The sequence below is a fragment of the Metarhizium brunneum genome, chromosome 7 (genome assembly GCF_013426205.1).
Source record: "Metarhizium brunneum chromosome 7, complete sequence".
NCBI classification, from domain to species: domain Eukaryota; kingdom Fungi; phylum Ascomycota; class Sordariomycetes; order Hypocreales; family Clavicipitaceae; genus Metarhizium; species Metarhizium brunneum.
Window position 1 is genome coordinate 2515373 of NC_089428.1, and position 25525 is coordinate 2540897.

The 25525-nt window shown below is 49.4% G+C and overlaps 8 protein-coding genes and 1 non-coding gene across 9 annotated transcripts; 5 read left to right on the top strand and 4 right to left on the bottom strand.

Annotated features, from left to right (window-relative positions):
* Positions 1-589: 589 nt before the first annotated feature.
* On the bottom strand, positions 590-1258 carry G6M90_00g113120 (uncharacterized protein; the record flags this gene model as incomplete). The annotated part of the gene is made up of 1 exon (XM_014684304.2): positions 590-1258. The coding sequence occupies one exon, from the start codon at positions 1256-1258 to the stop codon at positions 590-592; it is 669 nt and encodes a 222-aa protein (XP_014539790.2).
* Positions 1259-3066: 1808 nt separating this feature from the next.
* On the top strand, positions 3067-3660 carry G6M90_00g113130 (uncharacterized protein; the record flags this gene model as incomplete). The annotated part of the gene is made up of 3 exons (XM_066131881.1): positions 3067-3120; positions 3165-3342; positions 3392-3660. The coding sequence occupies 3 exons, from the start codon at positions 3067-3069 to the stop codon at positions 3658-3660; spliced, it is 501 nt and encodes a 166-aa protein (XP_065987787.1).
* Positions 3661-4014: 354 nt separating this feature from the next.
* G6M90_00g113140 (uncharacterized protein) lies at positions 4015-5255 on the top strand (the record flags this gene model as incomplete). The annotated part of the gene is made up of 2 exons (XM_066131882.1): positions 4015-4589; positions 4631-5255. 2 exons carry the CDS (start codon positions 4015-4017, stop codon positions 5253-5255), a joined length of 1200 nt encoding a protein of 399 aa, XP_065987900.1.
* Positions 5256-11375: 6120 nt separating this feature from the next.
* TRK2_3 (Low-affinity potassium transport protein) lies at positions 11376-14448 on the top strand (the record flags this gene model as incomplete). The annotated part of the gene is made up of 5 exons (XM_066131883.1): positions 11376-11553; positions 11625-11683; positions 11739-12347; positions 14119-14162; positions 14220-14448. The coding sequence occupies 5 exons, from the start codon at positions 11376-11378 to the stop codon at positions 14446-14448; spliced, it is 1119 nt and encodes a 372-aa protein (XP_065987792.1).
* A 1158-nt stretch (positions 14449-15606) lies between these two features.
* On the top strand, positions 15607-19040 carry ENA2 (Sodium transport ATPase 2; the record flags this gene model as incomplete). Its single annotated transcript, XM_014684302.2, has 4 exons — positions 15607-15798; positions 15914-16796; positions 16847-18288; positions 18339-19040. The coding sequence occupies 4 exons, from the start codon at positions 15607-15609 to the stop codon at positions 19038-19040; spliced, it is 3219 nt and encodes a 1072-aa protein (XP_014539788.2).
* A 1011-nt stretch (positions 19041-20051) lies between these two features.
* Positions 20052-20705, bottom strand: G6M90_00g113170 (uncharacterized protein; the record flags this gene model as incomplete). The annotated part of the gene is made up of 1 exon (XM_014684301.1): positions 20052-20705. One exon carries the CDS (start codon positions 20703-20705, stop codon positions 20052-20054), a length of 654 nt encoding a protein of 217 aa, XP_014539787.1.
* A 286-nt stretch (positions 20706-20991) lies between these two features.
* On the bottom strand, positions 20992-23740 carry G6M90_00g113180 (uncharacterized protein; the record flags this gene model as incomplete). Its single annotated transcript, XM_014684299.2, has 5 exons — positions 20992-22316; positions 22370-22689; positions 22758-23101; positions 23160-23499; positions 23565-23740. 5 exons carry the CDS (start codon positions 23738-23740, stop codon positions 20992-20994), a joined length of 2505 nt encoding a protein of 834 aa, XP_014539785.2.
* Positions 23741-24297: 557 nt separating this feature from the next.
* G6M90_rRNA00000021 lies at positions 24298-24407 on the top strand. The gene has a single exon (XR_010715692.1). It is a non-coding gene; the product is annotated as a 5S ribosomal RNA (ribosomal RNA).
* Positions 24408-24443: 36 nt separating this feature from the next.
* Positions 24444-24830, bottom strand: G6M90_00g113190 (uncharacterized protein; the record flags this gene model as incomplete). The annotated part of the gene is made up of 1 exon (XM_066131884.1): positions 24444-24830. The coding sequence occupies one exon, from the start codon at positions 24828-24830 to the stop codon at positions 24444-24446; it is 387 nt and encodes a 128-aa protein (XP_065987808.1).
* Between the last annotated feature and the right edge of the window lie 695 nt (positions 24831-25525).

Genomic DNA, 25525 nt, shown 5'->3' on the forward strand with positions numbered 1-25525 from the left:
CTGTACAACACGGCGGAGAGGCTGTTCTGTTCCCTTTTTTACATCGAATTGAGCCACAAACCAAACTTCTACGCCTCTCCAGACAACTGCGTGGTCAAAATTCTTTGCCGTACACATCCAAGTCCGGCTCTCACGAGAACTCTAGCCTGGCTTCATGTAAACCGAATCCACATCAAGTACAGAGGCCATCAGTCTAGTACGTTAGAAGCAGTGCTTTGCACGGCCGAGGTCTTACAGAAATGCTGGGAAGGGCAGCCGTTTTGCAGAACGGTAGTTATTGCTGCACATTCTCTGGATACCATAATCCAAATGCAGTTAGGCCCCATTGAAGGAAGGTTTCATCATGTCAGTAACTCTCCGTATAAGCTGGGTCATCTTCTTCAGCATCAAGAACAAGGCTGGCTCTTCAATAGCCAAGGACATCCGCAGAATTGGGAGCGGAGCTGTAATAGTGCACTACAACTAGAACTAGACCGACTTATAGAGGTAATAAGATTGACATTGTAAATAGCTTAATTGTACACAACTGAAAAAAGATGATTCTAATGATACAAGACAAAACATGCAAAGTGGCCAAAGGCTGTTGAGATCATTCGAACTTCTTGATGAGTGCTAGGATTTCTCCTCTCTTGGTCCTAGACAAAGGAGTTGGTTGGCGAACGTCCTCCTTTGTCTTGTGACTAGACTGCTTGGCCGGTTTTGTGATGCGAATGGGACAAATGGTTTCTGGGGAGGCACAGCGCTGGGCATTTGGGATGGTGTGAACCTCAGCCCATGGATGCAAGGGCTCTTCCATGAACCCCTCCCCCTCCTCACAGTGAGGAGTACGTACAATATTCAGAAGCGCGACACCAGGCTCTGCTTCCTCCATGATGCCGGGTGATGTTTCGGTTCCTATCGAGTCGACACATGATGACGACGCTCTCGACGAGCGATTTTCTGTCGAGTCGAGACATGACGAGGATCTCGACGAGCTCATAGCTCTTAGTACCGCGACCCCTTTGCTTGGTTTGGACATATAGGGATCCACCTCATGAGGCCCAAGCAGATCTTGCTCGTTGATCTGCAGGAAGTCCCGAGCTAGACCAGGACGCGATTGATAGCCTCCTATACCACCATCGGGTCTCCTTGCAATGACCACTACATCGACATCGTACTGTCGGAATAAGGCGTTGGCTTTGGAAAACATTCCCCAGCTGCAGTTTAAAGTGCCGATTTCTGGTCTCTTGTTGACCTTTGAGCGCTGTCTCCGGGGCATTTTGGACGCTGTGTTGAGATGCACAATAAGACTCGTTATGTATTAAGTGAGCGTGGTGAAATCTAAGGTTGTACTTTGGGTGGGCATGCGTCTTCCTTTATCAAGACTTCTGTCCATCTCCTATCTCTCGATTGAATCCGGACGGCTCAGCATCCGGCGGCAAAGCACCCTTCAATGATTGATGGCTCCGAGTCCGAAGCGCCGTGCCGGAGATGGTGGGCCAGGCCGGCAGTCAGGACCCCGGTGTTTAAGTGGTCATGAGAACCGCCTCCTAGACGGGGACGCGCCTATTAAATATAGCCATTCTATTATTAGTATGGCAACTTGCAGGCATCAATCTCTATCGGCGTTTGTAGCAGTTCCTCTGCACTACACTCGGCCCGTTCTATCCTTAACCACGCCTTGATCTTCTTCTCCCATCAACAATCCAACATTGTGCGGTAACACTTCATTTCCCTTGCAATCATAACAGAAACCATGGACGACTGGAATATATGGTACATGGTAGCACTCTTCAGTTTCATTTGCTTAGCTGTAGTCGTATGGACTTTCAAGAAAACCGTCACAAACCCGAAACTCTTCCTCATTCGCCATTTCCGATATCCACTGGTATTTCCCAAAGGCTGGTTCAGCATCACGCGGGTACAAGCATTGACTGTGGTTCTCTTTATGCTATCAAATTGCGCGATAGTCTTGGCTCCTTCTTTCTTCGCAGATTGGAGAAAGCTTCAACAGCGTGCCGCTCTAGCCGCAGCAGTGAATTTGGCACCACTTTGTGTAGGAGGACGAGCACCTGTTATTGACGCTCTTAATGTCCCTCGCCGTTGGTATACCCTCATTCACTTCACTTTGGGCGTCATTGCGACATTCCAGGGAATATGCCATGCAGCCATAGCCTTGGCACATCATCCAAAGCCGGGGCAGATGACGAATTTTGGATGGGCTGTAGGTGTTCGCAAAATGAGAGCGAAGTGGCATACTGACAACAGCAGGTGTTTGGTTTGATCATCGGATCCTCTTGTATGGCGATACCAATTATAAAGCGATCCTTGGGGAAATGGTTTCAATGGTCCCATAGGGCAACGTCAGTCGGAGCCATGGTTGCCCTGCTCTGGCATATCTTACAGACATCGTCCAATCGTGCTCGGATTCTAGTCTGTTCCTCTTTTGGACTATGGCTCCTTACAACCGCGGTACGAGTTCTGAAGATGCTATACTATAAACATACGGCCGAAGTTACATACGTTTCCAACACTGCGGGCGCTGTCTTCGTCAACGTTAGACTGGACCATCCGATCTTATTAAAACCCGGTTGTTATTTCTACATTTTCTTCCCCATGACTTGGCCACCATTGGTGTGGATAAGATACAATTTTCTTCATAGCTTTACGGCCATTGCACAGTACAATTCACCGGCCGACAAAAGCGGACAAGTGTCTACTGTGAGCTTCCTCCTCTCCCGTCATGGAAATCACGGGACGGCCGTCTCAATGCTCCATGAAGGAAGTCTTCTATTTCTAGATGGACCTTACGGCCAAGAGGTAGACTTGGCAACGGATGATATATTAATTTTGGCTGCGAAGGGTATGGGTATTGCAGGTGTACTTCCGATGGTTACAGACCTCGCGCTACGCCGAGACCATGACAACCGCATCAGAGAAAGAATCCAAGGTTTAACAGAAAGACTCGGAAATGAAGGTAATAATGAAGCGCTTTTAAAAGAAATTGCGTACGTAAAGGCAATGCGTCTGTTTCGTGACGCAACCAAAAAAGTCATCTTATTCTGGTCTCTAGAATGCAATTCTCAGATGGAATGGGTTGAGAAACAGCTCAAGTGGCTTCAAGAGATGGACCCCCATAATGTAAGTTTTCATTCCTCAAAATAACATCTTATTGACTGGCATAGAAACTACTCGTGGTTTGGTGTCGTTATCCTGATTTGCGGACTGGTCATGATCCCTTTGACCTCGGATCTCGCTTCTGGATGTGCTTAGACTCAAGTGCAACACCCTCATTTGAGAAACTCATCCCAATCAAAATAAAGGAAGAAAGATTGCGCATGGCCGGAAGAATGACTGTTTTTGGTATGCAGGTCACTGAGTCGCGTTTTCTTCATAAGGCTTACATGTACAGCTTGCGGCGATGCGTATTTTACGGCCTTGATGCGAGACGGGACTATCAAGATCCTCAAGGACAAGCCCGTCAAGTTTCTTGAATCCGAGTATCAAAGTCGTTCTTTGGTACGAGTGAGCTCAGTGGAAGGACCCCGCCGTGGGAACCCACGGAAAAGGAAGAAGCTGCGAGGGCATACCGAGCGTTTAGAGCTTCAGAATATGGCCAATAATAGACAAACAACGTATTCGCCAGTATCCGAGGGGAGTTTTTACTCTGTAAAGTTGTAATTCATTTTTTAGGTCATCTTAGCTATTCTACGGTTCTTGGGCTAGTTTGATAAATGTACGCTGTCTTTAGTTACTCTTAAATTGTCCCGTTTTACAGTGAATGCTTGGTTTGCCGTCAGCCCAAATGGAGCAGGGAAAACAGCCTCTAGGAAGCTCTGCTGGACGAACCCCCCACGTTAAAGTTAGTGCACGAAAGTACAACCCAGAAACCCCGTAACTACAAGGCGATTAATCTTAATCCGGCGGCAACTCAAAATGGAATGTGTCGCGGCTATGCTGATGTATATATTCGTCGACACTTCCGCCTGTCCACCACATCTGGATCCGTAGCATTATACTTCAACCATAACAATCATGTCTCCTCTCAACTCCCCAGAAGGCCAATATTTGTCTCTTGCTGGTTCGTTCCAAAAAAGTCAAAAAACTTTAGCAAATAATTTTAAAACATGGGGTCTAAAGCCCTCCTCCAAAAACCAGGCACCCACAATCCTTGCTGCGACAGAAGCAGCCTATACCAACTCGGTAAAGCAAGTTGAAGACGCTCGCAACAGACAAATACTCATCCTTAATGAGGACTGGGTTGATGAGTGTTGTGAACAAAAGTCCTGGATAGCACCGGAGGACAAACATATTTGGGAGAAGGGCGGGACAAAAGAAAGTCTCGCGGAGACAGGTTCCACGGCCAGCGGTGAACCCGCTGGCAAGCCAACGGAGGACGACTCAGCGAAGGCCCCTAATCCTCCTCCCAACCCACCTGAGAATCCGCCACCACAGCCGCCTAATCCACCTGAGAATCCTCAACCACAGCCGCCTATTCCACTTGAGAATTCTCCACCGCAGTCGCCTAATCCACTGAGATTCCTCAACCACAGCCGCCTATTCCACCTGAGAACCCTCCGAAACATGAATCTGATAATGAGAGCATGGAGGTTGCTCGTTTAAAAAAACAAATTGAAGATTTAAAGAACAGCAAGACAAATGGTAAATATGGTCCTTCAGATCGATATGATCAATCTGAAGACCAGAAGGAGTGCTTTGACATATTTTACGAATGGTCCAGGCGCTTTGATAACACAGATGATCCCAACACGAACAGAGTTGAGGTGGATTGTCACCCAGCCGACATCAACAAACCGCTCAGCGATCGACGTAAAGAATATGAGATGGAGATTATGCTAATAACTCAATTTCGATCTTACGTATTTGTGATTGACCCGGAGGGGAAAATTGAAGGTTACGACTGTTTGAGGCCTGGGTACCTGATTCCAAGATCAGATTGCCCAGCAGCGGCACGGAAATATGAAGACAACGGTGGGGAGATAGTGAGAGCAAAACAAAGAGAAAATCTCCAGGGCAAGCAAATGACCGACTTCATCTGGTGGAGTGTAGCTACGGATCCGGAGGGCCGTTTTTGCTACTGCTTGGGAGCTTTCAAGGGGGACAAACGGCCCTCGCTCTATTCCCAGTCAACCTTTAAGGCCAAATGGGGCAAGCTTGCTGATGATCAAATCAATGAAATACGGCGGAAGTTCAGTCAGGCGGAGCTGAACAAGCAGGCAAAGGCACGGTCGCAAAAATTGCTGAAGTTGAACTAAGCTGGTAATATATGTCGCTCACTTAGGAAAGTTGCAATTATTTTTCTGGAGGTAAAATGCGTTCATAGCAGACAGACTGATGTTTAATTAGTTACTTGACCTTCTGTTTTCGCATTCCTGCTTCCAGTGTAACTGTCGGTTTCCTAGAGCCCGCAACATAGCGTCCCATTGAATACCTGTTCTAGCCTAATCACCAACCCTTGGCCGTCCCACCATTAGCACGCCATGGCGCAACAGGAGCGGTCGGAGTAGTAGGAGTTTCTGGTGGCAGCTTTTGAACGGTCAGCCACGTATCGATTGAACGTTTATCGCACGTACCTCTTTTTTAAGTGATATAATGTTAAGTCTCAAGTGAGTGATTAGTCTTGATGTTTTGACCTCAATATCGGACAGTTCGCTCATAAGGAAGTTGATGTCCTCCCGTTTTGCTTGGAGCGCTTTCTCTGTGTCTTCAAGCAGCATTATGCAGCTTTCGACAACCGATACTTTGTCATGAAGAGGGACAAGGCAGAAGGCGTCAGATTTAACATGAGAAGACATCGTAAACTTATAGACTGATAAATCCTTGTACATTGATCTATGTTTTGTAATGTGGAATTGCGTGAATTTATACTCTTTTGCGATCTATTAATAGCCGGAGAGGAAGCACCGCAGATTACGCCCCCGGCCGAGACCGTCAAGCGGGGTGGCTGCCGGGAGGGAACATAGAATGGGCGTACGGTGCTCGGCGTCGTAACGGGCGGGACCTACCATACAGGCCGAGTCACCAAGCAAGGCGCATTTCCGCATCACATCAGCTATTTTTAAAGCCTGGTTGTTTTTAGTGGGTGAAACAACTTAACAGGCAATCGTGGTCCAGGATCCATACCACAGTGCATACAAGGCCCAGCACGAGCTTCAGATACTATGTTCTGTTGGCTCAGTCGCCCCAAAAGCAGCCACAGTATGTGCGAATGTGATAATATACGAAGTGGCCCTTATTTTTGAGAAGGAAACAATCCCAAATTAAAGTAATATGGATATCAATTTGTGCCGGGTGCCGGAAAAGAATAAAAGCAGACTAATGATGAATATCTCTTCTGAGTCCGCATCACATAGGTAGTAGCTTCTATTACGGCAGGTTATTCACGCAAATGTAGTAGTTATTCAGAAACTAAACAAGATTTGTGTTTCTCGCACTATCGACTAAACTTTCCAAGCCAAGACCATATGAAGCTGCTCTTCCCAGCAGGAGCCGACGTCGGCTGGCAGACTTCATCTGACGCCGGGGAGAGTGGCCCGAGACTATTGTCATTAGAATCGCCATTGGTGCTACCAAGTAGATGAGCTGCCACATCTAGGTCTGTGTCCCCTTTGAGTACCAAATTTCGTTGTTCCCGCGCAGAAACAGCATGCGATGACGCGAGGAGTGCAGCTTCTGCCAAGCAATCCAGGGGCGTGTTCTTGTCACATTGGCTGCCATGGCATGTATTGCCTTGACGACTGTCTGCGCTATCAGATGCAGCGACTGAGCTTGTTGGAGGGTGTGGCGAGAACGTTTGGTGGCTTTCTGCAACAGAAGATGATGGCGACACGGATGGTTGACTATGTGTGGGCATGCGTAGCCGTCGCTTTTGGTAATTGCATTCTTCAATAATGTGCGGTAGGAGTAAGGGAACCTCCTCATTCCGAAGAAGCTCTTGAGCCAGCCCAGGTTTTGACTCATACCCTCCAATGTAACCGTCTGATGTCTTCATGACAAGCGCTATGTCAACATTATAGCGCCGGAAAAGGGTATTGGCCTTGACGCATAACCCATTTTGACGATTTTTTTTGCCCACCTGAAAATTTTTGTTCACCTTTGATCGAGTGCGCCGTTTGGGGTCCATCTGTGCCCCAGCGTCCCAAACATGATTAATACCTGAGACATCGCGAGAGCGAAGGTTAGTAGCCATGTTATGCCGGAGGAATAGGTCGGATGGTATGGGCTTAGTTAAATGAGAATGGTGATATTGCTCCTGAAGTTTGTACATAGAGTTGCTTGGGGACCATGCTTCCCTTTTGTATTAAGCATTATCTCAAACTGGCCGCTTGAATGGGATTGATTACGCGGCCCCGAGAGTGAGTGTACCAATGACCGGCGGCCGGTAAGCGCCGTCCCACGGGGAAGTTGACACCTGTAGGGTGGGCAACAACCATAGCCCTGAGACTTGGTTCCTATTCACCCCCTCGTCGTATTTAGACCGTCTCTCTCTATTTTTAGGACATTGAAGAGCTACGACTCTAAGCGCCGCCCATGCATAGCCTTCAGTTTGCTCAAGGATCTCCGGGCGTTGCAGATGATGGGTGGCCGAGAAAAGTGGGTGGCCGGCCGAGATGGATGCGGAGTGGGGTCGCCGGAATGCCGAAGCGCCGAAGAGGACTGATCATGGAGGGCATGCTTGAAAAGGAGTCTAGGGTCTGGCCTGTTTGAATATCTTTCCTCATGAGGATATGGCGCCATCGCCGCCGTTTACCTGGTCGTTCGATGGCTGCTTGGCGACTAGCGCAGTCTTTTGTGGCAGGAACAGGACATGACCATGAGTGCCGACACCTGCCTGCCGCTCCGCTGCTGTCTCCAGCTTAAGTGAACAGGAATATCATGGTCAAGCCGGCTATCAGATGCTGGTGGACGATTCTGGCTTTCATAGCATGTACAGCACGGTCAAGAACACGTTATGCTAGATAAATAAGATGAAACAAGCTGCCTAATTGATAACTTTCTGACTAGATTGCCTAGTTCCTTCCACTGAGAGAGCCAAATGGCGCGTCTCTTCCTCCCTCCGTACAGCCACCCAGATTGGCCTCTAAAACGGCTTCGTACTTCAAACGTTCGCTTATAATTCCCTTTGCTCTCGAAATAAGCAGCTGACCGCGCAAAACTTTGCGTCTTGGTGTTTTACCGGCTGAAGTGCGTTTCTTCTCGACATGGGACAAGCTACTACCTCTAGCAACAATGGGCATGTTCTCCTCCCATTCCTATCGGTCCGCTTTCTCCTTCGTGAAGGACTTCTTTCTGCTGATGTGACATTCCCATCTACGTCGATTGCAGGCTGAGAATAGCAAGGGTTGGCAGCCTCAGGCGTTGAATCTTATACCACAGGAGGCAAACTATTCTCTTTGGGTCCCAGGCTAATGGCCCTCAAAACTTCTTGTGGAGTCATAAGAGGTTTCAGAGCCATCAGTATCTTCTGAGTCAGAGTAGCTTGGGCAAATATCATCGATAGAACGGCAGCGCTTCGCTGCTGGTGCAACTGGGGCTGCTGGTACAACGATGCGGAGCCGTTTGACTAGACTTGAGATTGCTCAGCTGTTGTATTTCGATAGTCCTCATACCAGCGATAAACCTTTGCCATGTCTAAATGTATTCGGCTGGCATTTCTCGTATTGGAGCGGCGTTCTGAAGACACCAAATGGGAAGAAGGAAGGGTAGTAAGATGGGCGGGCAAGGCCGAGGTCCCTGAGATATGAAAGGGGACTGTTGTGTCGGTGACAGTAAATGTTCGGGGACGGCATATCTTGGTAAGTCGGCTCAGACCTCGCTCGCGGTGGCGGAATTGCACGTCAGTGGGCTGGGTAGCTTAGCTCTGTATTCAAGCTGCTTATCAAAGATCTGCCACACTGGCCATTGCAATTTTTTGGCGGTGGTATGTACTTCTTGCTGACGCGGAAGTCGCTCTCGCAGAATATGAACGCGGCGCAGGAGACGAGGATACCCGGCGGACGACGCCAGAGCCCTCCCATTCATTGGCACGTGTATCCAAGGTTGCCAATCGTAAAACCGCAGACGACTTCGCATGCGAGATACCGGGCCTGGAAGCAAGACTTAGGCAAAAAACCTGGCAAGAGCTTGAAGAACATCTAGCAGGCTGTCGAGACAATAGGTAGGTTCATGCGACTGTACGACAATGATCTCCCCACCGAACACGGACTGGTAGGGGGGGCATGCGCAACCGCACGGAAAATTCCATGGCTTGGAGCTGTGTATATAGGCTGGTCGCTTCAAGTCAAGCTCCTTCTCGATGCTGGTCGTAACATGACAGCCTGTGATAGCTAAGTCACCCTGCTCCGCGAGATACAAGCCAGACAAGTGCGATATGAGCGGGCGGTCATGTCGCGACGCGTTTGTTGCTGGATAGGCTGACCCTGAATTGACGTGATTAAAACCGGACAGTGCGCGATAAGGGTCACTACACAGTGCGCCACCGGACCTTTACTCGAGACAGATGCGACTGCACGGGGGGAAGCAGGATATCCCCTGGCTCACATTGCCCAGTCACCGTGACTGGTAAACCATTGTGATGTCGTCGCATGATGGCGCGCGAGAGGGCTATATATTGGTTGAGACAGCCTCACACAACTGAGAGGACTGAGTTGTAACTGACTAGTGATTACTCATTCCCGGTCGACTCGAGCAAGTTGGCATTCACATCGGCGGCGCGAATCGCTCTTCCGGTCATTGCTGTCTGGTAAGATGCCGTCCTGTCATAAAAAAGGGCGAAATGATTGGTTTCTCAGGGCTTAACAGCAAGGTCCCTGATTCCCGTCCGACCCAAGGGAGTAACGGCCGGGAGACTGCGAGGTCGATCGAGATGCATGCAGGAGGTGAACATCAAGTCTGACCAAAGCTTCCGAACTGAGCGATGACACTCCGGTTACACAGACGGTGCGATATTCCTCATGGACTCGCATTGGCGAGGTGTCGCTCCCCCTCGCTCCCTTCTTCAAGCCCTCTCCAGACACTAAAGAACATACAATCTCACTTGTCCCCGTTGAAACGCTCCATCAGTCGGTATGCCTGACTCTGAAGACTCCACTGTCGGCTGGATCTGCGCTATAACTACGGAACAATTACACACTGGGCAGGATTGGAAAACACAACGTTGTCATCGCTATCTTGCCAGATGGGGAATTCGGCACATCCTCTGTGGCACTCGCTGCAAGAGATATGCTGCACAGCTTCCCTGGTGTCAGAATGGGTTTGATGGTCGGCATCGCTGGCGGTGCGCCAAGTGCATACCAAGATGTCCCACTAGGCGACGTCGTTGTCAGTGCTCCTGGCGACAGGAATGGCGGCATATTTCAGTATGACTTCGGCAAGACGATCCAGGGAGAATCCAATGGGAAACGTTGCCCACCACAGGTTTCCTAAACCAGCCCCATTGTCCTACGAATTGCGGTGAACGGACTAAAGGCACAGTATAACATTCACAGTAATCAGATTGAACAGGCTATCAGCGAGGCAGGTGGCTTGTACTCCGCCCCTTGATAGATTGGCGGGAGAGTGTGCAATTAAAACGGCGCTAAAAATGCAAAGTCGGCTATAGCAATAGTGGCGTGTGGCGGTGCAACCTGGCCAAGGAGACACAGTCTCCCCGCCAGACGAGAACATACAGAAGATACAAGCGTCAATGAATACAATCATCAATTTTGACCTCAATAACGGACCTAACCCCGGTAGTAACTCAAGTGGGGCATCGTGAAATTTGACACCCCTCTTGGTGCCCTGATTTCTCATCAGTCTGCCTTGCATTTACGACGATCGATTCTTCACAAGCCAGTCACGACAACGCTTCACAGAATGCAGACCCGCACTTTACCCGCACTTTGCCGGGGTTTCAGCCGTCCTTGCATCGACTCGCAACACAGGCACACACGGAACAGTCTCGAGGGATCTTTTGTGGGATGATATATCCACTTTGTCCGGGTGGCAAGATGTGGTGAGGCATGGTCTGTGCCTACTGCCTAACGAGGATTGGCGGGCGATCGGGGCGTGATGCATTTTGCATGCATTTAGAGAGAGGATCGTGCCTCTCTCGCATAGAATAGGCTGCTATTAGTGCTACTAGAAGGAATTCAGTAGACCTATAATTTTGCTCTTTTAGACGCAACAGCCTAAAGGCATACCCACTAAAGCCATGTCTTGCCAACTCCCGCCAAGGTGGGCCCTGGCTGGTGTGCGAGGCGACTTGGAGCTTAATAAAGCCCTTGATCCCCTCAGAATATAAGTCCCATCGCGGGGCATTACGAGGAGTTTGAAGAGCCCAGCACAACCCGTCCCTCTTGGCATAAGATCGGGCCATAGACGAAAGACGGGGGACCATGGCAGAGCACCCAGCTTCGCGATTCCTTAAGGACGACAGTGACGTGGCAATAGAGTTTCTCGGGGCACAGTTAGAGAATGGAGGATGCGTACGACCAGCTGACATCTTGGAAGGTCGAGTTCGTGTGTCATCAAGACATCCTCTATCTTTCAGCAGATTTGAGGTGCATCTTGAAGGTAAGTTTATGTTCTCATTCACCCTTTTGTGGTATTTACTGTACCAGTGGGGTCTACTAATGGCAGTACAGCTGAAGAAACCACAACTGTTACCATCGATGAGGCGACGCCACATACCTTTTCCAGAGCGGTCCGTTTCTATGATCAGATATCGTCACAGTCTATGGCAAACTGACATGCCGCAGTTATTAGATGTCGCGTGTTATCCTTCTGTTTCACAGGATCCCGGAATCGACAATGAGGGATCCGAGCACATATACAGCATCCCCTTCTTCTTCGTTATGCCCGATGGTACTGAGTTCGTTCCGTTTTCACGGCATGCATTACCCCCTTCTTTCAACCGCCATAATGCTTTATTATCCTCCTGGAGCCCTACACCGATTCCAGATATTTCAATCTTGTACTTCCTTCAGGTTGTTTTGACCTACAAGCCGGGAAAGGCTGGGACTGCGGGCACGCCGACCACATCTACAGTGACCAAACCGATTAAGTTTCTTCCTTACATCGAGGTCCCCCCTCCTATAGATACTGACAGCTTCCCTGGAGAGTTTACACTTAGTATACAAAGGCCCATCTGGAAGAACGTTCTTCATAGTCGCCTGGGACTTGCCATCATCAGCGTGAGGGAGCCACAGCCGCTGGCGTATTCATCGGATGTCGCCCGAGGTTCCACTGAATGTCAGCTAAGTATTACTATCGAGTGTGATCTTCTGGCATTCCACCGGCTGCGATGCGTAACAGTTACGGCCCTTCCCACGATCTGTGCAAAGACATACTTTTCTTCCAAAAAGATGGTATGCGTGCCTGCACAGAGTCAACTCACCAGTCATGGGTCCGTCCAAATGCACCAGGACTTGCTACGACTAAGCAGCCAAAAGTTCCAGGGTCTGCAGTGGGCATTCTCACCCGCAGATATGTCCACTTGTAACCCAGCCGAGCACGACGAACGGTTTGCCCCTTCCGGATATTCGTCACCGTCTGCCTGCCTCCGAGACTTGAATATAAACTCAACAAGCGGTGTGGTATCATGTTGCTCAGAAGACGCATCATCTATGAGACGACAGGCAGGGAAGTGGCAAACATCGATCTGTGTGCCCATAATGCCACCTCGTACGCTGCAACCGAGTTTCTGCAGCCATCTCATTGCACGGTCATATTCATTGCGTCTCCAAGTTTCCTTTGGCGGTGTCTACACGAGCAAAATCGACCTTCAGGTACCGCTCCAGGTATCATACCCACAGCCGCCGATATTGCCATTGCATACTGAGTGCATTAATTCACAACAATCGCAGAGGAGCGAAAGTATGGGCAGCTGTTGTAGCTTGTCGAATCATGTGAGTTCTCCCCTGCAAGTCTGTGATTTGACTACTGCAGCTAACCAAGCATAATTTTGGAGACTCTGCCTCCGTATAATGAGATTATAGGCTAGCAGTAGTTTTGCAGCGTGTTACATGCGTATAAGGTGTCAAATAGGCAATAATAACAGAGACTGCTAGCTTTCGGGTAAGAATGAAGAATTCGAAATGACCAAGATAGGGGTTTGAATCAGAGCTTGAGAGGCAGATGGAGAGAAAAGGATGCTGGCCAAACTCAAAGCGGCAAAGAACTGGAAATTTGCTGGGATAAGATGCAACAGAACATAGGTCTACGGGACTTCTTCCAAGAACTTCATGTATTCCAGCTAATCCAGCCAGCCAGCCCCTTGCCTCCCTAACAATCTTCTCACTCAACTTCCATAACCTCACATCTGTGATAGGTATCTCTTCTGGGACTTTTTGCCCACTGTCTCTTTCACCCCTCCGATGTTCACTCAAGTGATACCGGTATTGTTCACACTGTGCAATCTGTCTAGTCGACTGCATGTACAACCTTCTTGAGACAGAATCTTAGTGGCAGTTCATGCACCACAGACGTGAATTGACTGTCTCAAACTTCGCCAGACGTACCGAGAATGAACCTGCCAAGGATACGTGTCGTGGTGCATCCACCCAGTGCGCCAATCGTCTCACAACAACGCCGCAACTAGAATATGGTAAGACGCTATAATAAGGGAGCTGATTGCCTGTAAATGGCAGAAGCTCTTTATTCTTTTTAAACACCTTAATTACAACTTACGAGGCAAATTTCGAACCGAAAACTGGCAAGTGGCCTAATTGGATTAGCTCTGCTTTTGAAGTCGATTAATACTTATTGCCACTTACTGGTGGAATGATGACCGCCACACACTGTTACTATTCCACCAGTAAGTGGGGTCACGGCATAATGCAAGCTACAGGTCTAAAGCGCTGGGGATGCAGTGGACTGACTACGAACAACTAAGCTGAAGAGAACGAAAGCAGAAGCTTGTGATGTTGTCTGCTACACAGGTTTAAACCCCAATCTGGGGCTACATGGCGATCGGGCAGTAGTCGTCAGGCTGACCGTGACTGGCATTACCTAATTCCGGAATGACAATCCATTTCAACAATTAGTTTATCATTTGAGAAATTGGTGTCCCTAGGAGTTGATTGGCCTTGACGCAGCGTTCTCCCACTTAGCCTCGGTGGCGAGCACTGACACTGGCAGTTGTTTACAGTTTGGACGGTCCTATTCGAAGTCACATCTGCATAGTACGTTCCTTGCAACTATTATAAGTGTGAACAAAGCTGAAAACTGATATCCTGTAGTGGTGATGTTGGCCTTAGCCTGGGATACCCTGACGTCGCGACTTCCCTACGCGGCGTGTTCGGTACCTCCAGTAAGCTTATTATCTGTGTCATGAAGATCTGCGGGCGCCACCGCGGGCTACCATACACTCTTGATAAGGCCATTATGCTTTTAGACGAGTATGGCCAGCGTAGCGGGATTGTGGACTTGAAAAGAGAAGAATGGGCAATGTCGTCGCTACGACTTTGAAGGGTGGCGTGGGAAAGGATTGTGCCGTGAAGTCAGTTAACCTGTTGGTAATAAGCTGGATCACTCTCTAGGAAGTGGTCTAGCGATGATATCATCCTACCTAGTCGCCTCCTATGCTTCTCATTTAGCAGCCTCTAAAATCTGGTTTGTTGCTTGCCGTCGCTGCCATACTACAACACCTGGTCACTTGCAGAATCGCAACCCTGCTGGGCTCGCTCCGCTTGCTCGATGCCCTTGTAGTTGTGTTTCCAGTACTAACTCGAGTGGCCATTGTCAATGTGACTCAACCTTGGGACAGTTCCACGTGTCATGTATTGTGAGGACATAGCTCATAGACACAATCATGAATCCAAAGATCCACCTCGCTTCGAACATTCATCTGGCAAAAACAATGGCTTGAGCCCACAAAGTGCCATGCATAGCTAGCCAGAATAGCAATCAGGCGAATGAAAGGGCTCACCTATTGATCCCATTGATCAGGATTCGCCGTTGCTGCGTTAGTGGACACATGTGGCTTGTGGAATTGCCGCAACTTCGGGCAACCCACCCATTGCGGCCGCAGTGCCAGCACGTAAATTCTCCATCGTATTGCGGCCAACGGGCGTAATTTCCCATCTGCCACCTCAACCTAAGTTTCGAGCTTATAGGATTCGTGGAGCGTGAGAGTGGACTCCGTTTCTTATTGGACAGATTTCTTATTTTACAAAGGAAAAAAAAACCTCTTTCTTACTGACGCTGCCGCGAATCCCCGTTCGTCAGAAACCTCGCTAACTCAGATGGAGTGGCTTGCCTGCTCGGCATGTCGATTGCCATCGGTGGGGGTGCTCTAACTCCACCAAAGACTCGTCAGTGTGAGCTTTAATAAACTTGCCGTGGGTGGCGGCCTGCGGTGAGCGGGCCAAGATTTTACGGTTTCTTGCTCACTTTGGTTTGGTTCACAATTTCTCCCATTATAGTCCATCTTACTACTACAACTTGTTCGCCCGGTACTTGACAAGGACAACTTACATTGTCAGCTTCATCGCAAATCAACAGCTTTGCATTGCATGTCTGCGAGCATCTACCGTCACTCTACACTTAACTCTAGCCTTTCTGGCAATGTGCGGCAATCAGAACGAGGTGGTACGGAAGCATGTCTCGGGCCAGTCTAATAGGCCCATGTCGGCGCCTGCTCACGCTCTCGAAATCGAACAGATCGTAAAAGAGCTCAAAGCAGATGTTGAAGTTGGTCTGTCCGACGAAGAGGCACAGGCGCGACTGGAGGAGCACGGTCGCAATGAGTTTGGCGTAGAAAAGGGTGTGCAGCCTGTGAGAATCTTCATCGGCCAAATCGCCAATGCTTTGACCTTGGTGAGTTTATTGACCAGGCTTTTAGAGGGACCACGCAAAGAGCGCAGCGTCACGGCATGCTTCACCTGTTGGTGTATAAGGCGCCGTTCTGATGTCACTAACATATTAATCGTAGGTCCTGATTTTGGCCATGGCTGCATCGTTTGGCATCCAGTCTTGGATCGAGGGTGGCGTCATTTCTGCCGTCATCATTCTTAATATTGTAGTTGGCTTTTTCCAGGAGCTCAAGGCGGCGAAGACCATGAACTCCCTGCGTTCTCTTAGTTCTCCTACTGCCCAAGCAATCCGCAACGGCAACAATGCGACCATTGTCACGGCCGAGATCGTGCCTGGAGATGTGGTCGATCTCAAGACTGGTGACACTATTCCGGCAGACATCCGCCTGGTTGAGGCCATCAACTTCGAGACCGATGAAGCCCTCCTCACTGGCGAGTCCATTCCTGTGCGCAAGGAAACGGCTCCAACTTACCCAGAAGACACAGGTCCGGGTGATCGTCTCAACGTCGCATACAGCTCCTCGACCGTGACCAAGGGCCGAGCTCGGGGTGTCGTTTTTGCCACTGGTCTGTACACCGAGATTGGTCAGATAGCTGCTGCCCTACGGGATAAGGTGTCCCGTCGTCGCCAGCCCAAAAAACGCGAGGATGGTACAACTACCTTTGGTCTCTGGCTTCAGGCTTGGACTTTGACCTTTTCCGATGCTGTTGGACGCTTTCTCGGTGTGAATGTCGGCACCCCACTCCAAAAGAAGCTCTCTAAGCTGGCTTTGTTGCTTCTCGGCACGGCTGTGGTTTGTGCCGTTATCGTACTTGGTGCAAACAAGTTCGACACCAAACAGGAAGTCATCATCTACGCCGTTGCTACCGGCCTTTCCATGATCCCCGCCTCCTTGATTGTGGTGTTGACAATTACCATGGCAGCTGGCACGAAGCGCATGGTTCAGCGTCATGTTATTGTCCGCAACCTTAAGAGCCTCGAGGCACTTGGTGCGGTTTCTAGTACGCGTCTTACACCCATTCACCTTGTCAATCGCTTAACTTGCTAGTAGATATCTGCTCGGACAAAACGGGTACGCTCACCCAAGGTAACATGATCGTTAAGAAGGCATGGGTCCCTGGCCGCGGTACCTATTCGGTTCGTACAACTAGCGAACCTCTGAACCCTACTGTTGGCAAGCTTTGCCTTAAGAACGCCCAGCCAAAAGACATTGACTTTCGTGGTGCCGGTACCGATGGTGAGCCCATCGATGGCCACCAAGTTGTCGGCACAGATCCCACTCTCAGGGAGTATCTCAATGTTGCCTCACTTGCCAATCTCGCCTCTGTGAACCAAGTTAATGGCGAATGGCACGGACGAGGTGATCCTACTGAGATTGCAATCCAGGTATTTTCGTCCCGCTTTAATTGGAACCGACTCCGTCTGTCAACAGGAGATGGTGCTGAGTGGCACCGAAAGGCTGAGTTTCCATTTGACTCAGATGTGAAGAAGATGTCTGTCATTTTTGTGAACATGGCGACACAGAGGCAGTGGCTATTTACTAAAGGTGCCGTGGAGCGAGTTCTCACGTGCTGCTCCAGTTACGCCGTCGGCGATGAAACCAAAACCTTATCTGAAGATGTCAGGGTCGATATTCTCAACAACATGGAAGCCATGGCCCGTCTTGGTCTTCGTGTCCTTGCATTCGCTAGCAAGACAAACATGTGTCATATCAAGGAGAATGAAGCCGAATTCGAGAGGGGAAGCTTTGAAATAGATCTCACGTTTCGTGGCCTAATTGGTCTTTACGACCCTCCCCGTCCTGAATCTGCTCCCTCTGTTCGGATGTGTCATGAGGCCGGAATCAGTGTCCACATGTTAACTGGTGACCACCCAGAAACTGCACGTGCTATAGCTCTCGAGGTAGGCATCTTGCCGTCGAGAATAGACAATGTTGCCACCAACGTTGCCAAGACCATGGTCATGGCCGCGTCTGATTTTGACAAACTAACGGACCAGGAAATTGACAAGCTCCCTCTTCTCCCACTTGTCGTCGCTCGCTGCGCGCCGCAGACTAAGGTTCGCATGATTGAAGCTCTCCACCGTCGAAAGGCGTTTGTCGCCATGACTGGTGACGGAGTCAACGACTCGCCTAGCTTGAAACGTGCTGATGTCGGCATCGCCATGGGACAAGCCGGCTCCGATGTTGCTAAGGAGGCTTCAGACATCGTGCTAACTGATGACAACTTTGCCTCTATCCTCAACGCTGTAGAGGAAGGCCGCCGTATGTTTGACAACATCCAAAAGTTCATCCTGCACGTCTTGGCCGAAAATATTGCCCAGGCTTGCACACTGTTAATTGGTCTCGCATTCAAAGACAGCCGCGGCATCTCAGTATTTCCGTTGGCGCCGGTTGAAATCCTTTGGATCATCATGGTCACCTCTGGCATGCCTGACATGGGACTTGGCTTCGAGATTGCTGCGCCGGATATCATGCAGCGTCCGCCTCAAAATGTGAGTTTTACCCTCCAGTCCTACTAAGGCTCCGTCTGACCATGTCTCAGTTGAAACAAGGTGTCTTCACACCGGAGCTTCTCCTCGACATGGTTGTCTACGGCCTGTGGATGTCCGCACTCTGCCTGGCTTCTTTTGTTTTGGTTCTCTACGGCTTCGGAAACGGTGCTGCAGACATTGGCGACAATTGTAACAACGAATACTCTGCAGACTGTGAGGTCGTCTTCCGCGCTCGGGCCACGACGTTTGCATGTCTCACCTGGTTCGCGCTCTTTCTAGCGTGGGAGATGGTCAACATGCGCCGTTCCTTCTTCCGCATGCAGCCCAAGAGCAAGAAGTACTTTACGCAGTGGACTGTTGACGTCTGGCGCAACAAGTTCCTGTTCTGGGCCATTGTCGCCGGCTTTGTCACTACGTTCCCTCTCATCTATATTCCCAAGCTCAACACAGTCGTCTTCAAGCACGCCGGTATCAGTTGGGAGTGGGGCATTGTCTTCATTGAGGCTGCGCTCTTCTTCTTAGGCATTGAAGGGTGGAAGTGGGTGAAGCGGGTCTACTTCCGCCACCAGGCGAAGGAGGGCGGCAATTTCAAGTCGGACCTCGAGGCACGCGTCTTTAGATACTATTTCGGCGCCGGCAGCGCCAGCAGCGACGAAGTTATAGGTACCAACGTGGACAACGAAATCACGACATCCGAGAAGAAGATCTGCACCAGCAGCAACGGTGTCGGCGAAAGCGAGAAGGGGCAATGACATGAGGCTGGCAAAGAGTCTGTCGATTTCGGGGGTTTGCGAGACGGTGGCATACGGTGGCCGAGTTGGCGATGCCACTGAGGTGAGTTGACTCCTGCGGGGATGGAGCGGCCATTTGCAGTATCGGTAATGAGACGTGCAGACCCTCACTACTGCAATGAACCCGCTCATGGATACAGACGTGGGCATTCGCTCGTGGGTATCTTTCGATGTCAAATCTATTAAATACATTGTATTTTAAAAAGGGTGTCCCTACTGAATTACATCTGTTTCCAAAGTTGCGATGATCTCCACAAGCGGGGAGCACCATTTTCCCTCCGAGCCGAGATCGCAACCTATCCTGTCAAGGTAGAATGCATATGCAGAATATTTAATCGGCTCCGTCTCGGATTTGACCCAGACTCATGATTCTTATGGAATCATCCTTTTGTCGAAGTTTGGTCGATAAATGGATAGTACAGATAAGAAGTCGTTAGTGAAGCTTTGCTCCATAACGGAGTTCAGCCTGAGTTGTAGTTGAAACAGACAGTGAGGACAGATGAACGTAGCCGTTTGAATGAGAAAGCCCTCTAGCAAGACGAAAGCTGCGTAAAAACTGCGAGTATCTTGTTTCGCACGCTGTGATCCAGATGAATCTCAAAAACAACCGTTTTATTAGCAGTAGACGAAAAGCCTAACTATAGCCTGTTTGACAGTCCTAGGCTGAAGCATGTGCTAGGAGTTCGCTTTTTTCCCGCCGTGCCTGTGAGGGTGATCAATTTTGATCATGTGCGGCGAATGGCACTGGATCCACTGAACCAGTCCCAAGTAATTGCACCCGCCCCGTGAAGTTGTGTTGCCATTATGGTATGGTGATACCGTATAACACCCAGAAAAAGCCATATGCTGGCTGTAAATCTGGCTTGACAGCAGGTTGACAATCAAAACTCATGTTGAAAAGTGGACGGCGGCAGGAGAAACTGTCTGCGAAGTCAAAAACATAAGATAGCGCCTATCAGGCTTTTATTTATGTTATCTACTCGATCTTGTAGATAAAGCAAGACGACCAGACTTATTCATTTCCTCATCCCACGTATCTTTGTCATACTTATTGATGATGAGCTCCTCAGCTTCTTTCAGTGCCCGACTTCCCCGGAGGTCCTCAAGAGTGCCCCAAGTTGGCTTCCAACAGATCTTGAACTGAATGCGTCCGTCGACACCTTCCCGGATCGCTCCTAAACGTGAGTACTCAAAAACCTGTCTTCCGCTAACCGAGGCGCGCTTCTTCTGAATACGATGTTCGCCAGAGCCAGTAGTTCTTGTTGTATTATACTTTCTTTTCTGATTACTCCGTCGGATCCTCCCAGTGGTCTCTTCATCGTCCGCCACACGTATTGTAGCACCTTCCAAGTCAGCCTCTGGGCTAACAATTCTCGATATCATATCTCCTGAATCCAAGTTGGAGCCTCCGACACCATTTTTTAGGACGGACTGAAGATGTTCGCAAGAGCTTTGCGGGTCAATGCCGGGAACAGCATCGTAGTGCCTTGCATTGATAGGTGATGACCCGGCTGGGGGTGCGAAAGACTCCTTCGCGGAGACAAAGGATCGTCGTAATGAACTGTGGCGAGCGGGGGACGTCCAGGAATAATTCTTCTCCAAAGTAATTCGATCCATTCTCACCATCGTGAAGTTGGCGTTCGCCTGAAGACGATGAACGCGGAGAAGAGCAATGAGGGGAGTCCGGTACGGACGTTCAAGCTCCCTTTATGGACGGAAGGGTAAGAGCACTCTGTCGACAAGAGTAGAAGGGAGGTTGGTTAAGCAAAGGTAAGCCGGGAATGATAAGTTATGGGTAAGATTGAACAAAGGTTTGAGTTCTTGCTAAGCTTCAAGGGCGGGAACGGTCCCTTTTATACTCATCACCCATCTCTAGTCACGGGTCTGGTCTCTTTCAAAACAGCCAGGCTGACTACTCCCTTCCATCAACCCAGAACTCTTCATCCGCGTGAGGGTCCGGTGATGAGATTTCCCAATCCGAGTCACCACTAGCATGTGCGTAAGGTTGTGATAAGTCCGTTTTCGCCCGTTTATATGGGAGGGGACCCGATGGTACAGCGTTACCTGCCTTTCTCTTGCGATCCACTTGTCGTCTTCTCGCAAGCTCTTTTCTGTGTTGCGCCTCGGCAGGGTTTATGTCTATTGGGGCGGTTTCAGCATCTGAAAATGAGGTCTTGTAGACCTCTATGGCTCCGAGAACTCTGTCACCTCCGTGAACGTCTGCTACGTGGGTGATCCAGCCTCCCATTCCCTCGACTTCGACCTTCCTGCCCTCTTGTAGACATGCTGGACATGAGATTGGCTCGTCAAATAGCTCACTATGAGTGTTCAGGTGGCGAGAGAACCCTCTCTGCTTGTATTGTTGGTCGCATAAGAGGCAGAGAACATCCGGTAGAGACTCTAGGTTTGGGGTGTGAACCGCGCCATGGACTCTTCGAACATGGCTACTCCAGGCACAGGGATTTGCCTCAATCACCACATCTCCAAGGTTCATCCGCTTGCACTCGGGGCACAAGAACCGGGCCTTGAAGATATGCATGTGTAGATGGCGAACATGTCTTGTGAGCGCTGACGTGTTAAAGAAGGTTCCACAGCCAAAGAGACATCGCGCGGGTTCCTTCGATTCATTCCTGAAATGAAGAACATCTCCAATCTTGTTCAGTACGCTTGCTCCGCTTATAAAAGCGACAAGACGATCGGCTAGAGCGGAAGTGATATTCGTTTGGAATAAAAGACTAGCCAGCTTAGCGGCATAGGCACTGCTGTTTCCGAACCTCTTTCTTTTTAAATTTTGCACCTCTTGCTTAAGATGTGCCGTTGATTTGTTCATTGCACGTAGCTTATCTGCTTCCTCAAAGTACTTGCGGCGTTTTTCCTGAATTTCTAGTCTCTCTAGGCAGTCAAGAGTATATCTGATTCGCGATGAGACTTTCTTTGCTTCTTGACTAGATGACCCTTCTTTGGCTGTGATGTATTTCAGCTCCTTGCGAAGCTCTGTTATATCTTTCCTTGATTCAAATTGATCAATTTCCTTTTTAGTTAGACGTGTAGGCGCGTTTGGGTCTCGATTATGCAGGCTATTAGAGATAGCTTCCCAAAGCGCTGTGTCATGCCTTGCTTTATCGCCGAATGCGATATTCGCCAAGTTCGCACGCAGTCTAACTGGCTGATAGCTTCGCTCAAATACCTCGGTGGAATGAGATACTATAAAGTTTCGAAGTGCCGGTTGAAGACATCCTAGGGATAAACGGTTAGAGGCAAGAAGGTACTCCAATTCAGAGGCTGCTTACCATCCAATCTACCCACCGCGCCAACACGAACTGAGTAGGGACGGAGGCTAGATCGAGATCCCAATACCATTCGCACCTCGTTCCAAAGATTAATAAATTTATGGTAATTCATTGGCATAATATACTTATCATCACTCATAAACTCCTCTTTCCAGCGCAACTCTACAAAGTTAACGCCCTCCTCGAGTGTTTCAGGGTGAAGCACCTCATCACAAGACGTAAACCCAGCCTCAAAGGCGTTATCTCTTATTGCTCTAATTGTGAACATGGTAGTTAAGCATAGAACTAACGTTGGAACCACGGAGAGTGCGTAGCTCAAGCTATATGAGCCGCTTGTTAGCTTATTTATTAATTATAAGTGATGGAATAAATTATTGGGATCATTTACCTTGAACGTTGTTCTCTCTCGATTCTAAGCCGTCGAAGCTTGTTATGATCAACGGTAGACCAGCATATAGTCCGCGTAACAGATGGGTTAACAGGATCTCTAACCCACGCGAGCTTTACATGATTATACTTCTTCAGTTCTAACGCTCCTGGCCGCCAACCTCCTAGACCCATTTCAACAACATACATAGTGAAAGAGAGTCTATCGTCAGGTGAACACCTAACATCATTTGCTCTATTCCACAAAGTGGAAAGAATAGTTAAAATATCGTCTGTAGTCGCGCCATCTTTTTGAAAAGTCTGCCCCAAGTTTAATCCGACTTCTGTGCCGAACTCAGGGATCCACTATAGTTAATTAGGGATTAGAGAAGTCTGTTGATAAGGAGAGGGGCCAAGGACTCACACGAGCTATCTCATAAGTAGGACCGCAAGTCGATGAAGTCCTCCTAGACGAATACTTCAATGACCAGATTCCGGCATTCTCGCGATCTTGAAGCCTTTTTGGTTTCATAATCCGATCGTCTGCATGATTTACCAGCAAACACCATACATCTTCTATTGTTGACGCGCAATTAATCGTGTGTACTTCCTCATATTCCTCAGGGCCAAGGCAGGGACGCAACGTCACAGACTGCTCCCAGTATTGTCTGAGAAATCCTTGGAAGATGGCTTGAACTTCTGGATTGCCTAAGCAAAGGTCAAACCATATATCGACCGGGTCGACTTCAGCGCAAGCGGCAAATCTACATGGAATAAAATCAGTAATAGCTCATTGCCTAGGAATAAAGATAAGAGGGGGATGCCTCACTCTTCCCAGTTCTGCCAGATCCTTTCGCGACGCTGCCTCGTTTTTGGGTCAAGGCGGCAAACCTCACTCAGCGGCTTCTCCTGATACTTTTGCACCGCCGCCTTAGCGGCATCTTTGTTAAATTGACGCACACTCGGGCGGGCAAAGCGAAGCGAAGATTTCGTATCTCGGGGCATGATGATAAAGTGAGCGAAGGCAGCTTCAGTGGCAGTACACGTGAATGAGAAAAGGGGGGCAAAGGACTGAATGGCATGGACGGCAAATCGCACAAGGACAAATGAAAGGGGGAGAGGGACCATTTTATCTAGTCAGTCCGTCACTTGAATTCAATCAGGCCAATGGGGCAATGGAGCCCTGCAGTACACGTAGGCATTCTCAAGTAGGATATCACGGGCTGACCAACATGGCACATTAACGCCAGGGCGGACTGAACATGGACCTGCGACAGGACCAATGTAGAAAAAGACTTGTCGATAAAACCAGGGGGAGGAAGGGGGCGGCGGCGTTGGGCGCCTCCCCCCAGAGCCTGGGTGAGGATTTCATGCGAGTGCCAGGGTCGAAAACAGGCAGCATGAGGGTGTGTATTACGACGCGGCGTGCGGCCGTCCATTGCCCGGCGCTTCGGTATCGGAGTGGAAAGCCCGGGGACAGAGAGCCAAAACGGTGGCAGGATGGGGAAACGGAGAGGACGGGAAAAGCGGGTCCGGGCGGGCGTTTCGGGTAAAGGTCGGGCAAGTTCACATTTCGGAGGCGGTATCCCGTCCGATCTCCCTTAATAACCTGGCGAGCGCCGGATTAGTAGTTGGGTCGGTGACGACCAGCGAATACCCGGTGTTGTATGTTATTTTTTTTCCCTAAAATAATTTTTTTTGGCCTTACTTACTCTAGAAAGTATACCCATGCGGATGTGTCAGAGTTGGAGACTGCCACCTTTTTGTTTTCCAACCTATTGGAAGCAAGCCCCTGGTATACAGGGGAAACGATGGAAATCTGGTTAGTGGTTGGCCCACCTTCAACGGTTCTCGGGACGGTGGCCGCAACGACGACGCGGAAACCGCGAAACGAACCCGAGGCTAGCTGCGACGGCTGTGCAATAAAGCCTTTATAATCACTCGCACTAGGCCCAAAACTTTTCCCGTCTGGGTCCGGGCCATCATTGCTGTTCTTCAAGGCAACCGTAAGTTGTGCCATGGAGGTGTTAGAGAAGAGACTAATGCTCGTTTCATCCGGCATAGCCGGGTCGAACAAGGCAGTGACAGCTGTCATGATGACTTTGGGCTGGGATGCAAATGTAAGATAACACTGGAAAATGGTATTCGGACAAGATGGCATGTGCTACATGGCGATGATCAGACATCTTGGACCAGTGGGTAACTCCTGGGCTTATATATTCCTCGCCAGCTTAATTTTTCTCACCGGAACATGGCTAATCTAACTGATAGTTTTCCCCGATGCCGCCAAAAGAACGCCGAGACTCTGCAAGATGTTGCCCTGCATCGGCCAGCGCTGTTTTCTGTGCCGCTGGTGCAGCTCTCGGCCGCTTGCTAGTACTTGGCAAGCGATTTGGCCTGTGAGGTGACCGCATCATGTCGCACCTTGTCAGACATCTGCATCCAAATATGTTTAGTACCTGGCGTCTCAAGATTCGTTGGATGCATCTTCTGCGATGTGTTTGCCAATCCCCTCCCGATCGAGCAAGCTGCTTGATAATGTCTTTAGATGCTACTTACCAGGGGCCACTTTGCGCGTCTTGCTCGCTGAGACGTGCGTCACTAGTGACCAAATATTTTTTTTTTCTCAGTGTCTTTCCCTACTACGAAGAGTCTAGCCCAGAAAAGTTGGACGAGCTTTCGCTTATTATCACCACACAAGCCTGCCATTGGTGTTGTTGTAATTCATGATTACCCAATCCGTATTGTACTTTCGTAACTGCATGCCGTATGCTCATGTATGTAGGAGCA